The 14,139-nt window shown below is 41.9% G+C and overlaps 1 protein-coding gene across 2 annotated transcripts in view; it reads right to left on the bottom strand.

The window, feature by feature from the left end:
* Window positions 1-1,090: 1,090 nt before the first annotated feature.
* Window positions 1,091-14,139, bottom strand: part of LOC107740634 (collagen alpha-1(I) chain-like) — a 21,943-nt gene continuing 8,894 nt past the window's right edge. Inside the window, exons 7-51 of one of the 2 annotated variants that reach the window (XM_016553117.1) lie at window positions 13,983-14,027; window positions 13,553-13,606; window positions 12,977-13,030; window positions 12,605-12,658; window positions 12,434-12,487; window positions 12,282-12,335; window positions 12,151-12,195; window positions 12,014-12,067; window positions 11,663-11,707; window positions 11,514-11,567; window positions 11,091-11,189; window positions 10,928-10,972; window positions 10,681-10,779; window positions 10,487-10,540; window positions 10,210-10,317; window positions 10,073-10,126; window positions 9,815-9,868; window positions 9,641-9,694; window positions 9,330-9,428; window positions 9,101-9,154; window positions 8,944-8,997; window positions 8,630-8,683; window positions 8,476-8,529; window positions 8,174-8,218; window positions 7,962-8,060; window positions 7,691-7,798; window positions 7,455-7,562; window positions 7,298-7,351; window positions 7,146-7,199; window positions 6,946-7,053; window positions 6,750-6,803; window positions 6,566-6,619; window positions 6,294-6,455; window positions 5,377-5,484; window positions 5,063-5,170; window positions 4,912-4,965; window positions 4,704-4,811; window positions 4,558-4,611; window positions 4,343-4,450; window positions 4,210-4,263; window positions 3,934-4,041; window positions 3,561-3,840; window positions 3,248-3,438; window positions 2,903-3,145; window positions 1,091-2,571 (exon numbers count right to left, since the gene is read on the bottom strand). In XM_016553117.1, the coding sequence (XP_016408603.1) occupies window positions 2,425-2,571; window positions 2,903-3,145; window positions 3,248-3,438; window positions 3,561-3,840; window positions 3,934-4,041; window positions 4,210-4,263; window positions 4,343-4,450; window positions 4,558-4,611; window positions 4,704-4,811; window positions 4,912-4,965; window positions 5,063-5,170; window positions 5,377-5,484; window positions 6,294-6,455; window positions 6,566-6,619; window positions 6,750-6,803; window positions 6,946-7,053; window positions 7,146-7,199; window positions 7,298-7,351; window positions 7,455-7,562; window positions 7,691-7,798; window positions 7,962-8,060; window positions 8,174-8,218; window positions 8,476-8,529; window positions 8,630-8,683; window positions 8,944-8,997; window positions 9,101-9,154; window positions 9,330-9,428; window positions 9,641-9,694; window positions 9,815-9,868; window positions 10,073-10,126; window positions 10,210-10,317; window positions 10,487-10,540; window positions 10,681-10,779; window positions 10,928-10,972; window positions 11,091-11,189; window positions 11,514-11,567; window positions 11,663-11,707; window positions 12,014-12,067; window positions 12,151-12,195; window positions 12,282-12,335; window positions 12,434-12,487; window positions 12,605-12,658; window positions 12,977-13,030; window positions 13,553-13,606; window positions 13,983-14,027 (3,804 nt within the window). In that variant the 3' untranslated portion in view covers window positions 1,091-2,424. Of the gene's footprint in view, window positions 2,572-2,902; window positions 3,146-3,247; window positions 3,439-3,560; window positions 3,841-3,933; window positions 4,042-4,209; window positions 4,264-4,342; window positions 4,451-4,557; window positions 4,612-4,703; window positions 4,812-4,911; window positions 4,966-5,062; window positions 5,171-5,376; window positions 5,485-6,293; window positions 6,456-6,565; window positions 6,620-6,749; window positions 6,804-6,945; window positions 7,054-7,145; window positions 7,200-7,297; window positions 7,352-7,454; window positions 7,563-7,690; window positions 7,799-7,961; window positions 8,061-8,173; window positions 8,219-8,475; window positions 8,530-8,629; window positions 8,684-8,943; window positions 8,998-9,100; window positions 9,155-9,329; window positions 9,429-9,640; window positions 9,695-9,814; window positions 9,914-10,072; window positions 10,127-10,209; window positions 10,318-10,486; window positions 10,541-10,680; window positions 10,780-10,927; window positions 10,973-11,090; window positions 11,190-11,513; window positions 11,568-11,662; window positions 11,708-12,013; window positions 12,068-12,150; window positions 12,196-12,281; window positions 12,336-12,433; window positions 12,488-12,604; window positions 12,659-12,976; window positions 13,031-13,552; window positions 13,607-13,982; window positions 14,028-14,139 lie in introns of both variants that reach the window. The other variant, XM_016553116.1, reaches the window with a different exon arrangement.

Below are 14,139 nucleotides of genomic sequence, written 5' to 3' on the forward strand. Positions count from 1 at the left end.
TATAACAACATCCTACTATTTTTTCAGGCAATTTAAAAACGTTGGACAGCATTTGCTCTGTAAGGACAAAGAACATAGTGGCATGTGATGATAAATCATCAAGCCCTGGTGAGATTTTGACAGTTTTCCCTCACTCACCTTACTTTATGCAATTCTTACTTCTTGAAATGTATGTACACCAGATGTTAATATCTTTAATATTTAATGCCTATGTTCATGGTTTATATCGGGAGTATTAACTGAATTCAGAAATAAAACTCATGTCCAGTGTACAGATTCATTAAATTAACTCCAAAAATTAAAGAAAAAAACATGCATCAGTTGTGCAAATTATTGTGCTACTGATTTCTACATCTTAGGCTCCAGTTAAATAAAGCCCACTGTTTCACTTCATTTTGATTTGCAAAGTTTTCCCCTTCCCCAAAGAATTTCAGTGTTTTAAAGTGAAAGTGAGTGCATGGATTCAGATATTCAAGCCCCCCACTACGGAAGCCTCTGCATACCTTACGAGATACAATGGCCCTGTTGTGTCCTACAGGACTACCACCTTTACCACCTACCACCTTTAGTATTTGAGTGCACACTGCAGCAAAAGAGTGGTTCTCCTTAGTTGAAGCTCCACAAAAAAAGTTATGCTTTTAAATAATTTTAAACATTTAAAAACAAATATGTTCACAGCAACACCTCTCTCAGCGTTCAAGTCAAAGGAATCGTCTGCTTGCAGATTATACTATACTCGACAGCTCGGATGACCAATGATTTCAACAGATGTGGAGTTTGGAGCATCAACCAACACAATGAGTCTTGATCTGGACATTCACCAATGGATCATTTGGATTATCAGTGGAATATTATGCACATAATCTGGGAGTGCAACGATTTAAAGACTTTTTTTGTCATTGCAAGTACCTCAAGGCTGCACCAGGTTAGTACACGCAAGCTTCAGAACATGCAGTTTTTCCTAACATATGCTAACTTTAAATTACTTTGCTCAAAGGATGTCTTGTTCAGTAGAGTTTGCTTAGTGGTATAAAAAACTACTTTTGTAACAACAGCATGAAAAAAAAAAAACACCAAAAAGTATCAGACATTTCTGAGATTTTCTTTAATCTTTCCTTTTAGTCAAAACAACTGTAACAGGTGCAAGCTGTGCTTCATTCAAGTCCATTGGGCAGTCAGGGATGAGTCAAGATCACTTCTGACAAACATAAGGTCGACCACTTAACATGCTTTATTTCAGCATTCAAAATAATTAAAAACATCTCAAATTATTATACATATACAAAATAGGTACAGATCCTCTTGTTTTAACCCCCCTATGGTGTGCTTCTCTCATCATTTTAGGACTTTTCTAGTTGATTGCCTGTTTTACACTTTAAAAAAAAAACCTGGGTGAAAACAAAAATTCTGAAGGATGGGAAAGAAGTGGGGATATAGCTGGAAGCAACTGGACAACATTGGGGGATGTTTTGTAAAGAAACTAAAAGGCAACAACCAAAAAGTGTCAAAAGTGTTTGGAAAATAAAAACAGACTCCACCTGCTTATTCTACACTTGAAAAGACTACGTGCATCACAGCTACAGTACTGCTTCTTAACAAAAGCTCTGCTGTCTGGCTCTTAGCTTACACTTCAGAAAGAGAGGTATCTGTTACAACTGGGCAGCAAGATATTAGGATTTCTTTAGCACCAAAGGCCCTGTGAGCAAAAGCAACGAACAATACATTACTTTTAGAAAAAGCAAAACTCTAGAATTTCTTGCTGACAGGACCTCATGAGGAAATAGCACCTTTACAGCTGTCACTTGATCCTTTAACCATACTTCTGCCAAGTAAAATCCTGACCTGGTGTTGGTCAACACTGGGAATTGCAGGTTTCTTTTTTTGAGGTAGCCATAAGACATCAAAACAAAGTTGAACCCCTGTCTCTACTAGATGTACTTTGTGTGACTCTTGAGAGGAACGTTGGCATTCCGCACCCGGTGGTCCTAATGGGTATAACACAAAGACACTTAAATGTCATTTTACAGATTTATTTAACACCTGAACATGGTACAAAGCATTTGGTTTTGCTCTTTCATTGTCCTTCCTCAGTGGTTGAAAAAAAAGTCACTTGCATCAATGATGTTTCTTTAAACTCCAGGGGGATTTTACACTTTATAAGTATATATTATTTTCTTGTTGCCAGTGAAACAAATGAGTCTTCTAAGGTATCCTCAGTGTGGGTGGTGACAAAATAGTGGTCCAAAAAAAGCCTGATAACACACAACCACTGTCTTCTGAAGCGCAGGTCTAAGCAAGTGGACCATTTGGACAGCCAAATTGAATTCTAGGGTTTGATTTTAATGCATAGAAAAGATTTTAGAGAGATGATTGCTAGAAAAAAACACACACGCACACAAACAATCTCAAGTCCAGATTTCTTTTTTACAAGAAGCAGACTGGGCCAACTTCAATGCCAAATTCCTGATTAGGTGCACCAACGTCCATAGGGGCGATGTCAATAATAGGCAGACGGGATGTTTTTGTTGTTTTGTAGTCGATGACTGTCTTGCCCCACGCACCGGTGTGCGACTGAAGAGATGTAAAGAAGGAAAACAGGGATAGAATTAGAGCCTATACAAAACCATTCCTTACGTTGCTATAATAGCAAACATTTATGTTGATAAATTAGTAATCGCTTTTTACCTTGAATTAATACCTTTCTGCTTTTATTCTCATATGGAAGTTAATTCAGATACAAGCTACTGCTAAATGAATAATCACATTGAAGTCATGCTTTGATATTAACTGTCATTTTAACAGTTTATCTTGTTTTAGCTCCCACATTCAAATGAACTGTACTGTTGTTGTATTAAGACTGTGTGATGGTCACATCAAGAAAAGATAAATATGGAGATCTCACCGTGCAACCATCCTCAGTGACACTGTATGTGAAGCGGCTGTTGCCCTCTGCTCTGATCTCGATCTCATTGGAGCCCTGCAGCAGAAGAGCCTTCTTCAGGTTGCCAGAAGCCTGGTCCATGTATGCAATGCTGTTCTTGCAGTGGTATGTGATATTCTGGGAGGCCTCAGTGGACATGAGGCGCAGGAAGGTGAGCTGAATGTTGACATCCTCAGGCTTAGAGCCCTCGCTGCCATACTCGAACTGTAGGTTTTGAGAGGAAAGCACGAGAAAATCAGCAAATATAATAAACAGACATATGGGGACAAAACATGTTATACTTTTTGGCCTAGTTGACATCCTCACCTGGAAGCCATCGGTCATGGCCTCTCCGAACCAGACGTGCTTCTTCTCCTTGATGTTCTTGCTTGTGTACCAGTTCTTCTTGGGAATGGAGGACTCAGCTGGGTAGACGCAGGTCTCACCAGTTTCCATGTTGCAGTAGACCTTGATGGCATCCTGGTTGCAGCCCTGGTCAGGGTCAATCCAGTACTCGCCTGTGTTTTATTTTTGAGAGGAACGGGATTAATCTAGGCATGGCAATGCAGGGTGAGAAATGTAAAATGACTTTCGAATTTAGGAATTTAAAATTGTCATGCAATGGAGAAAGGGAACGTACCGCTCTTCCAGTCTGGGTGGCACATCTTCAGGTCACGGCAAGTGCGTGCAGGATTCTTCTTGGTGCCATCTGGGCTGATGATGCTCTCAATCTGTTGGCTCAGGGACTTGAGGGTGGTGTCAACCTCGAGGTCACGGTCGCGCATCACATTGGCATCGTCGGCACGGTATGAGCGGAAGGGATCAGGGGCCTTCTCCTGTGGCTGGGCAATGAAGCCGATATCAAATCCACCACCAGAGGGTCCAGGAGGTCCAGGGAGTCCGGGAGATCCAGGAGGTCCCTATACGACAGAGTAAACCAAATATGGTGGGGTTAAAGTGTATATTTGGTTTTCTGGATTCACTGTGATGTAGAAAAGGAAAGAATCACCCACAGATGGTCCAATTTCTCCACTGCGACCACGGGGTCCAGGAGGTCCAATGGGTCCAGGAAGTCCGCTCATACCATCCTTACCAGTGGCTCCAGCAGATCCAGCAGGGCCCTATTAATACAAAAACAGAAACATCCAAAACCAATCAGAATGATCTCCGAAACACACTCAGGCCACTGTGTATATGCTTCAAATTCTTGATCAAAGCAGAGAAATGATGGAAGTACAAATATGCAGCAAAATGTATGTTATAATAATTACTATAATAATAATACATACTCTAGGTCCAGCGGCTCCAGAAGATCCAGCAGGTCCAGGCTCTCCAGAGGGTCCCTAGGGACAAGAATAAAAAAACATTAAAAACAGTATTCAAGCTACAGATATTATATTCGAGATTTATAGAGTCACTTACAGAAGGTCCTGGGGGTCCCTGCATTCCTGTAAATCCTCTGTGTCCCTTCATGCCTCTCTCACCAGCCTCACCAGTCTCACCCTTGTCTCCACGAGCTCCAGAGGGTCCCTGGATAAAGACATTACACCTCAGATGACAATACAGTGTGTATCACAGATGGAGCTACACATAGACTCTGGTTATGCAATTCTTTTGAGGTTTGAGTCGGGACTTACAGCGGGTCCACGGGGACCAGCAGGGCCAGCAGCACCGGCAGGACCAGCAGGACCCTAAGAAGAAGAAAAAAACAGATGAGTTACAATACTCCCATGCTTTTTAAGCCATCAACAGTTCATTTCCTTATTAGAGATGGGACACTTACAGACTCTCCACGATCACCAGTCTTTCCAGCAGGGCCAATGGGTCCAGGAGAACCAGAAGGTCCAGGAGCACCGGGGGTGCCAGCAGCGCCAGTCTCACCACGGTCACCCTATGTTGGGAGCACAACAGGGACACAATCTCAGTTACAAAGCCTAATGTGTGGTGTAGGGGTTTGACTTGTATGGGAAACTATGAACACTGCAGCTCACCTTGGGGCCAGAAGCACCATCACGTCCAGCAGAGCCCTCATTACCTGGAGTACCCTAATGTAAAGCAAATTACATAATGTCACCAAGGCAGGATGATATTTATGGTTTCATTTATGTAGGTAAGTATTTTTATATAGGTGTACATCCTCACCTCACGACCAGGCTCGCCAGGAGATCCAGCCAATCCAGGGGGTCCCATGGGTCCAGGAGGTCCACGCTCACCAGAGGGACCAGATGGTCCTTGTTTGCCAGGCTCTCCCTAAATGGCATGATGAAGACAATAATGAAAGCTGATTGATGCTTAAGATCCATCAAGATAAACACTTGAAAGTAGATACTGGCTGAATAAAACAAACATAGCCCATGATTGTATGGAAGTACATGAGATATTTGTGTGCTGTGGAGGAATTCTTGTGTTCAATTGAGACATCAGAGAGAGTAAAACAAGGGAGCCAGAATACTCACAGATGGGCCGGCGAGACCAGGGAAACCACGCTCGCCTCTCTGGCCAGGGAGACCAACAATACCACGCTGACCACCAATACCTTGAGGTCCAGGGATACCAGCAGAGCCCTGTAAGAAAAGTATTAGTGGAATATTAGTGATTTTAAATAGGAGGTACATCACAGACAATATCTGTATTTCCTTATGCCTTTATTAGACAGTGTGTGTTTTTATAACTAGAAATTGTTACAGCTAAATATCTACCAATCTATACTAGCATGGACATCAGACATGGACAGGAAGACAGAGGATGAATCGTATTTCCCTCTAGCAGAGAATGAACTATGACAACCAGTTGTGCTAACAAGCACACAGTGGTCTTAGAATTGGACTCTACCAATAATCAATTAAATAACTACCACTGGTGGTAGACAGAAAACTCACAGTTGAAGAACAATTATTCAAGTTATAAACTGGATGTAAGATAACTATGAAAATTAAGACTAAAGCACATAAAACAAAACAAATCCATAAATTAAGAAAAGAATACAAATATCCAAATCTTTTTTAAACCATCTTGTCTTTTTTGGTGCGGATGACTTGTGAAGAAGAAACTGAGAGGCCAGTAATAAGGAGATACAGAGTTTACTGATCACTATGCAAAAAGAACTATAGTAAAGCATGTCTGCAGTTTGCCAACAGGCATCGCATTTGGCCAGTTGCGATGTTGGAAAAGATTTTGTGGTCAGATGAGACCAAAGGCAATATGTTGTGCATATATAACACTGCCAGCGTGAGGATTTGAGAGAACTGGTTAAGACATCCTAATAATTTTGCAAGACACTGCAATTGATTCCTAAATACTCTGGTTATGGTCATGTATTTGACAAGGCCAGAAGATAAAGCAATTATGTTATTGATTGGCAGGAAAGACTTACGGAAGGACCCTCAGCTCCAGGATTTCCTTTCTCACCAGGGGCACCAGGTGGTCCAGCAGCACCAACTTCACCAGTGCGCCCAGCAGGTCCAGTCTCACCACGGTTACCTTTCTGGCCCTCTTTACCAGGGACTCCAGAAGGTCCTGGGGGTCCAGCGTTTCCCTAATACAAGAAGCAATTAGAGAACCATTGTTAATTACGGAAGAGGATTACTGTTACTACTTTGATGTATTAATTAGTACTATCTATATCAGTGTTGTAGAGATTCTTACAGCAGAGCCGGGAGGTCCAACTCGGCCAGCAGCACCAGGGAAGCCAGTAGCACCCTTAACAAAAATGTAAAAATGGATTAGCTCAATTGAAATATGTCATTTACAAGTGTCTTAATGTAATTTTTAATTCTGGCAAGTACAAACAGAACACCCAAAAATATCAAATTAAGGAAGTCATACTCACTGGAGGACCAGCAGCACCACGGGCACCCTTGGATCCAGTAGCACCAACAGGACCCTGTATAGCACAAATCATTTTGATTAATAATGTGCGTGTCAACATTAGTAAACAAACTATGACTACGTGGGTCAAATGTTATAACCCTAAAAGAGCACAAGTCTGTTTTGGGTGAGAAGATTATCTCAGAAGATGATCACACCTGAGGTCCGGGGGCACCAGTCGCTCCGGCAGGTCCTGGAGCACCAGCGTCACCCTTTGCACCATTGTCTCCAGACTCTCCCTTAGCACCAGGCAGACCATCGGCACCCTGTTGGACAGAAATTAGATGTTTGAAATAAGAACTGGCCTGTAATAGTTAAACATTTTATAAGGATATATATACTAGAGTTTGTTACTCACAGGAGGTCCAGCAAATCCAGCGGGTCCAGAAGGACCAGTCTCTCCACGCTCACCCTATTTGTAATTGAAGAAAAGGTGATGCTATCAGATCATTTTAATGGTCAATTTTATGTAGCATATGTGTCTATCTAAAAGTCAAGCATTATGCTTACAGGTGGTCCACGGGCACCATTAGGTCCAACAAGTCCAGGAGCACCAGTCTCTCCCTATGTTAAAATACAAATGATAGAACCATGGTTGAATATGTTCTTCAACTTTGTGAGATGGATACATTATGGATATATGGAATCTAGCTCAAAAGACACTCACCTTGTCACCAGGAGCTCCAGCAGGTCCAGGAGGTCCAATTGGTCCAGTCATACCACGGATGCCATCTTTACCAAGGGCACCATCAACACCCTTGGCACCTTGGTCACCCTGGGATAAGAGATTATCATGAGTTTTGAGAGTTTGCGCTATTCAGTTCAGTTGCTCAGTTTGCTGTGCATTAGTACTGATTTTTTTTTTGTCATGAAAGTTCAGAAAAGTGCGTCATTAGTACTCACTCTGTCACCCTTAAGACCGGGCAGACCAGCAGCACCACGATCGCCAGGCATTCCTTGAAGTCCGGGAGGACCCTGAGCGCCAGGGGCACCTGGGGCACCAGCATCACCCTAAGGAAGCCAGAAAAGGTCATCTTAATGTTAATACATATTCATCAGTACTGTGCTATCGTACACTTCAGGAGTTTGATTCACATTGAAGAGTATCCTTCAGATTTTGCTTAGCCAATCGCTGTAAATGTGTGGTATGACATCAAGGACAGGTGAGACTCACCTTGGCACCATCGTTACCAGCTGCACCAGGAGAACCACGGGCACCAGCAGGACCAGCAGAGCCAGGGGCACCACGCTCACCAGGGAATCCTCTGTCACCCTGGGTAGAAAGTACAGAGAGATACCTTCAGTTCTTGTCCATCTAATATATCTAGAACTACAGTCAGCTTTATGGACTATGTGCCATTTGGCGATCATGCTGTAGATACTCACTCTGGATCCAGCAGGTCCAGAAGCTCCAGCCTCTCCAGGAAGACCCTGTAATACGCCAAAGAAGGCAAATTAGTATTGTATCACCAGGCCTTTTATTTCTAATGAGGGTTTCTGAGGGACTTAATTACTGTCGCCCATAGCCCAAACTCCATGCTTAAATGTCCTTTAAGCGTAAGTATCCTTGCAAGCATTGATCCCCATAAATCCCCTCTAATTATTTTATAAAAAACGAAAAGTTCACAGCCTTAAGTTTATACAAAATAAACGGCAGTTTCATATCAACACACTGGCTAGCAACTTACCTGCTCACCAGATTTGCCAGGCTCACCAGTAGCACCCTGAGGTCCTGACAGACCCTGTCATTCAGATGCACAACAAAGAGATGAGCACACCAATGTCAATGCCTTTAACAAAAATATTGTGCTTTGGGTTGAGTAAGATGAGAAACTCACTCACCTGGAATCCAGGAGGACCAGCAGGTCCCTGTTCACCTCTCTCACCAGCAGGCCCCTATTCATAAAAAAATATCATGAGACACTATAGCCAAAGTGGTTCATTAGAGTAACTATATTTCAATGTTATAGAGAGCATTCTTATAATGTAGTAGATTGAAGCTGAAGATGTATTTTAATGCTGGCCAATATATAAACATTTTGAAACCGTTTGTATGATGGATTAGCAGGAACGCTGTTTTAAATGAGACTCAAATAACATTAAATGACAAGAAACCATATGGCAAATGCCTCATGGGATACTGAAGTGCTACTTACAGCAGGTCCAGAGGCACCAGGGGCACCAACATCACCATCCTTACCGGGAGCGCCCTATAGTTCAATACAAAACACAATAGAATAAGCAACGTACTTCAACACTATGAACCAAACAAGCTTGACTGTGGTGTGGAAAACAAAGGCTATAGCTACTTACAGTGGCACCAATAGCACCCATCACACCTCTCTCACCGGGTTTGCCAGCCTCACCCTGTACAGGGGCAGAAGTAAACATCAAATTTAGAAAGTGTTTAGTAACAATTACACATTGAATCTGACCTCAAAAGTCTCTTATACATAGAAAAGAAACCATCAAGGCCTGATTGTCTGCAATTTGGCTATACAGTGAGCATATTGACTTTTTAAAGAGAATAAGGATCACTCACAGCAGCACCCTTAGGTCCAGGGAATCCCATGACACCAGGCTGTCCTCTGGCTCCAACGGGGCCAGGTGGTCCAGGGCGGCCATCTTGTCCAGGAGCACCCTGTAAAAAATGAAACAACAAGACCTGTGAGTTTGATCCTTACCCACCCTGTATGAATCTCTGGGTATGCAGTGTGTGCATTTTTGACTGTGCTGTAATTAAACATCTCAGCAAGAGTTTTCATGGATATTATTTTGTACAGTATGGGAATAGAGTGAATGTGGAGCCGATGGTTTGTTGTGACATTATGGAGAATTGTGTGAGGCACTCACAGAAGATCCGGTCTTTCCATCAGGTCCAGGGCTGCCAGGGCTACCAGTCATACCCTGTTATGAAAATGAAGATAGAGGGGGTCAAACAGTACTAACAGTATTAACAGACACATTAATACACAAACAATACAACCAAACGACGTATAGCATTCCTGCTGATATCAGCATTCTCACCTTGGATCCTGGCATACCAGGTTCACCATTGCGACCAGGCTCACCAGTGGCACCCTTAGGTCCAACAACTCCAGGGCCTCCACGCTCACCAGTGGCACCCTGTTATTAAGATCAGGGAGTGTTGCATTTATCATGATCACTATTTACCATTGGTGAAATATGGTGTATGAATACGATAATACCCTAAACAGATTTTGCACAAATTTTCTGCTTAATTGCTAACTTAAAAAGGATGTTTTATATCTTTTGTAGACTCACCTTAGGACCTGAAGATCCATCAGCACCAGGGAAACCACGAGCACCAGGAGCACCCTGCACAAAGAGGTGTGTAACTGTTATGGTCAGGGCCACTTTTAAGGTTCTTACAAACTGAGAGGTTTGATGTGGGTACATACACGTTCACCAGGGGATCCGCGTACACCGGCAGAACCGGGCTCACCACGAGCTCCTCTCTTGCCTTCCTCACCAGGGGGGCCAGGGGGACCCTGAACTCCTTGGGCACCCTGGGTAAGCACACAAGAAATAGAAGATAGTTAGAAATGATTGTAAAAGTCAACAGCAGAGTTGCTTTATGAAAAATCAGTACTAGGGCAATGATTTTTTTTTTGCAAAGCTGTAGAATGTTTTACCAAAATTTGCATGATAAGATTGATAAGTGAAGTTTATACTTACAGCCTCTCCCTTAGCACCAGCCTCTCCTTTGGCACCAGAGGCACCGAACTCACCCTGTAAAACGAACAAAAATAGTCAAGAAGAAATAGGCAGAATGGCCTTTTCTTTAAAAAAACAAAAAAGTAAATGTGTAAAATAATTCATATTTTGTGTAAAAAATGTAGCTCATGATCTGAGAAGAAATGGACACTTACAGTGTTACCCTTAGGGCCAGGGGCACCAGCAGCTCCAGCAGCTCCAGAAGGACCACGTGGTCCAGGGAAACCAGGAGCACCAGCAATACCAGGAGCGCCCTGCAGGTGGCAGCAGAGAGAAACAAATATGCGGCTGTTATTTACTAACACCAATGTTCTAATTCAGGAAGAGGAAATATTTTGACCTAAATATGAACTTTTATCAAGAAGAAGAGCATTTGTTGATAAAGATTAAGACAATACTTACAGGAGCACCCTTAAGACCAGGGGCACCATCAGCTCCATTGTTACCCTACAGCAGAAGGAATGCAAAATGGACAAGGTTGTCAACTGAAGTGTGCAAATAATTTAAATTTAAGACTTAAGATTAAAACATTTAGATAATGTAATATATAAAAAGATTCACTCACAGCGGGTCCAGCAGCACCAGCAGGTCCAGGATTACCAGGCTCACCACGGGCTCCCTGGGGTCCCTCTGCACCACGAGTTCCCTGAGCACCAACCTCTCCCTGGAGAAAGCAAAGTGTAAGAGTGAGATGGGTCAACATAACACCTTTGAAGTGCCACAAGGGTCATCTCAACCCTCAATGTAAATGCAGTGTTGTGTATTTCTATGATGCTAGAGGAGAAGTTTGTTTGTCAGCTTTGACCTACTAACACATTTACTAGGCATTAATTATTGGCCTACATAATTGAGATGACTGACAGCTGCCAAGAACATCTGGCTCCATCAGCCCAATTACAGTACCACCTTGTGGTACTCTAGCTCCTGTTTGGTTTGATTTGGAATTTGAACGTGTGATCATGTGAACAAATGAGAGTATTTTTTTTACCTTAGATCCAGGGCCACCAGGGAATCCTGGGGGACCAGCAGGGCCAGTTGGGCCCTAAAAATAGAGAGAGAAAATAAATTATAGTTAGCTTAAGTTATCCTTTTTACTCATATTTCATTACTCATATTTAAAAAAAAAAGGCTACTTACAGGAGGACCAGCAGCTCCGGCGGCACCATCGTTACCACGAGCACCCTGAAAAATTGAGAAATCATTATTATTTGGAACTTATTCATTATTAATATTAATCTGTGCACTGCAGAGGACAGGATTTAGGCAAATGCTGTGTTTTATGTTTGAGGGATGATCTCAACCCATTTAAAATGATTCAAAAAGCGCAGTATGTCTTTCCAGAATGATGATAAGCTATCATGAAATGCTCAATATACATGTCTGTCCTTTGTTTGCAAAGTACACAGTCACATCTAAAAATAACATAATACTGCGACGTAAGTCATATATTACAACATTAGTAAAGTTTATGCTTATAAGGTTACTTACAGCAGCACCAGGAGGACCAGAGCGGCCTCTCTCGCCAGGCAGACCACGAGGACCCTGGGAAACAGTGTTACATTAGAAAAGAACTACAAATGTACAGTAGATGTTGAAAATAGGATGAAATTCATGAAATTTCTTACCATAGCTCCAGGAGTTCCGTTCTCACCAGCGGCACCAGGCTCACCCTAATGGGTAGAGCAGCATGTTAAGTGGTCTGCTTACTTTGAACTTCAGGTTTAAAGTGTGATATTGATTGTAATTCTGATTTCACCTTAGGTCCAGCAGGGCCAGTATCTCCCTTAGCTCCATCTAGACCGCTGAATCCCTGAGGTGCAGAGGATGCACATAAAGATTTGAGTAATGTGGACATAAGTTGATATTCATCAAGCAAGAGGAATCACTTCCTAGATCTAGAGAACTCACTCTGTGTCCCTTGATGCCTGGAAGTCCAGGGGTTCCGGGGAATCCACGAGCACCCTAGATAGAATGAGAAAGATGTTACAGCCAATTCTCTTTCTCATACACTACAATGCTACTAACTAACAGAATGCAATTATAAGAAATCCTGTTAAGAGTCCTTTTGGCAACACTCACCTGTGCGCCAGAGGGTCCGCGCTCACCAGGGCGTCCGGGTTTGCCAGACTCACCCTACAGAGTCAGAGAAAAACAGATGAGAAAAGAGAAACAAACTGAATGAAAAGAATGAGGCATTGTTTAAACCCTAAAGTCTTTTTAGAATGAATTATGAGAAATGTTTGCTATTTCACTGTCACTGTTTCCTAATGTCTCTTTATCCGTTTCTGTTTGACGTTGATAAATACAACGCTTGGTTTCCTGAAATCTTAGTTGAAGCATTTTACAGCACTATAAATTGAAGTAAACTGCATAAACTAATAAAGTTTTTGTTTTTTAAAAGCTCCTTATATCTTCTTAAACTAAAATGTTGTGGTTGTGTAGATAACTTACATCCTCTCCGTTCTTTCCAGGGGGACCAGCTGAACCACGGGGACCCATTGGACCCTAAACCAGGAAAGCAGCAGAAAAAAAATCTAGGTTAGGAAAAAACATTTGTGTCCATGTGAGTGTATTTATGTGTTTCACATTGTGGCGGCATGAGTGAGTCACACTTTGGTGGTGTGAATTATCCAGAAGAAAACAAAGTGAAATATCGACTAAAATGACTTTTTGCTTGCCAGTAAGAGACATTCTGTTATACATATGCACAGACTGGATGTCATGCATCCACTGAGTGGGGAAAAAAAATCTAGGTGGCTGAAGATTCATGAACCCTGTACCCTTTTGACCTCATTTGACCCAAATGAGTCAAACTGGAGTCACATATGTAAGTATGTGAGAGTAATATTAATTTGGGTACATGTAAGCAGGTACAATTACCTCCGATTTCTAGGGTTTAACTGCTAACTCTTCTTAAAAAGTCAGTAGAGGACATACAATCAGGTTTTTTGTTATTTATGCTATTTGCTAAGAAAAAGCTGTGTGTTTGAGATGATGAGTGCAGAGGTGATTTGTTTAGATACTCACAGGAGAACCAGCCTCACCAGGCTCACCAGGGGGACCAGTAAATCCTTGGGGTCCCTGTAGAGGAGGACAAAGGGCACAAATTATAAGAGGCACAAACCTGAGGAACACAGTGCCATTAAATGTTAAAATAAGCCTTGAGGAAATAGGTAGTAGCTCATTTTGACTTCCTGGGTGGATCTAATTAAAATGAATCTATTCTGATTTTCCCGGGTTGCAAATAGCAGTCATAAAATCAGTCATGAATTTGAAAATAATACATTTTTGAAAATGGGTTTTAAGAAAAATGCTACAACTGTACTGTGTATATTTATCTCCAACTGCATGGTGTATATTTGTCTTAAAATATTATCTTGTTTTTAGCTTTATTTAAGCTAAAATAAGCTAAAAATCCAATATGCAGCTGGTTTAAAATATGTGCTAAGTTACTCACAGCAGATCCAGGAGGTCCAGGGGGTCCACGGGGGCCCATAGGTCCCTGTAAAAAAGAGACAAAGGAGATACTGTAAGTTAGCCTGACAAAGTAGTAACTGATATATATATATATATATATATATATATATATATATATATATATATATGTATATATA

The sequence above is a fragment of the Sinocyclocheilus rhinocerous genome, unplaced genomic scaffold (assembly GCF_001515625.1).
Source record: "Sinocyclocheilus rhinocerous isolate Xijiao unplaced genomic scaffold, SAMN03320098_v1.1 scaffold705, whole genome shotgun sequence".
In the NCBI taxonomy this organism is placed as follows: domain Eukaryota; kingdom Metazoa; phylum Chordata; class Actinopteri; order Cypriniformes; family Cyprinidae; genus Sinocyclocheilus; species Sinocyclocheilus rhinocerous.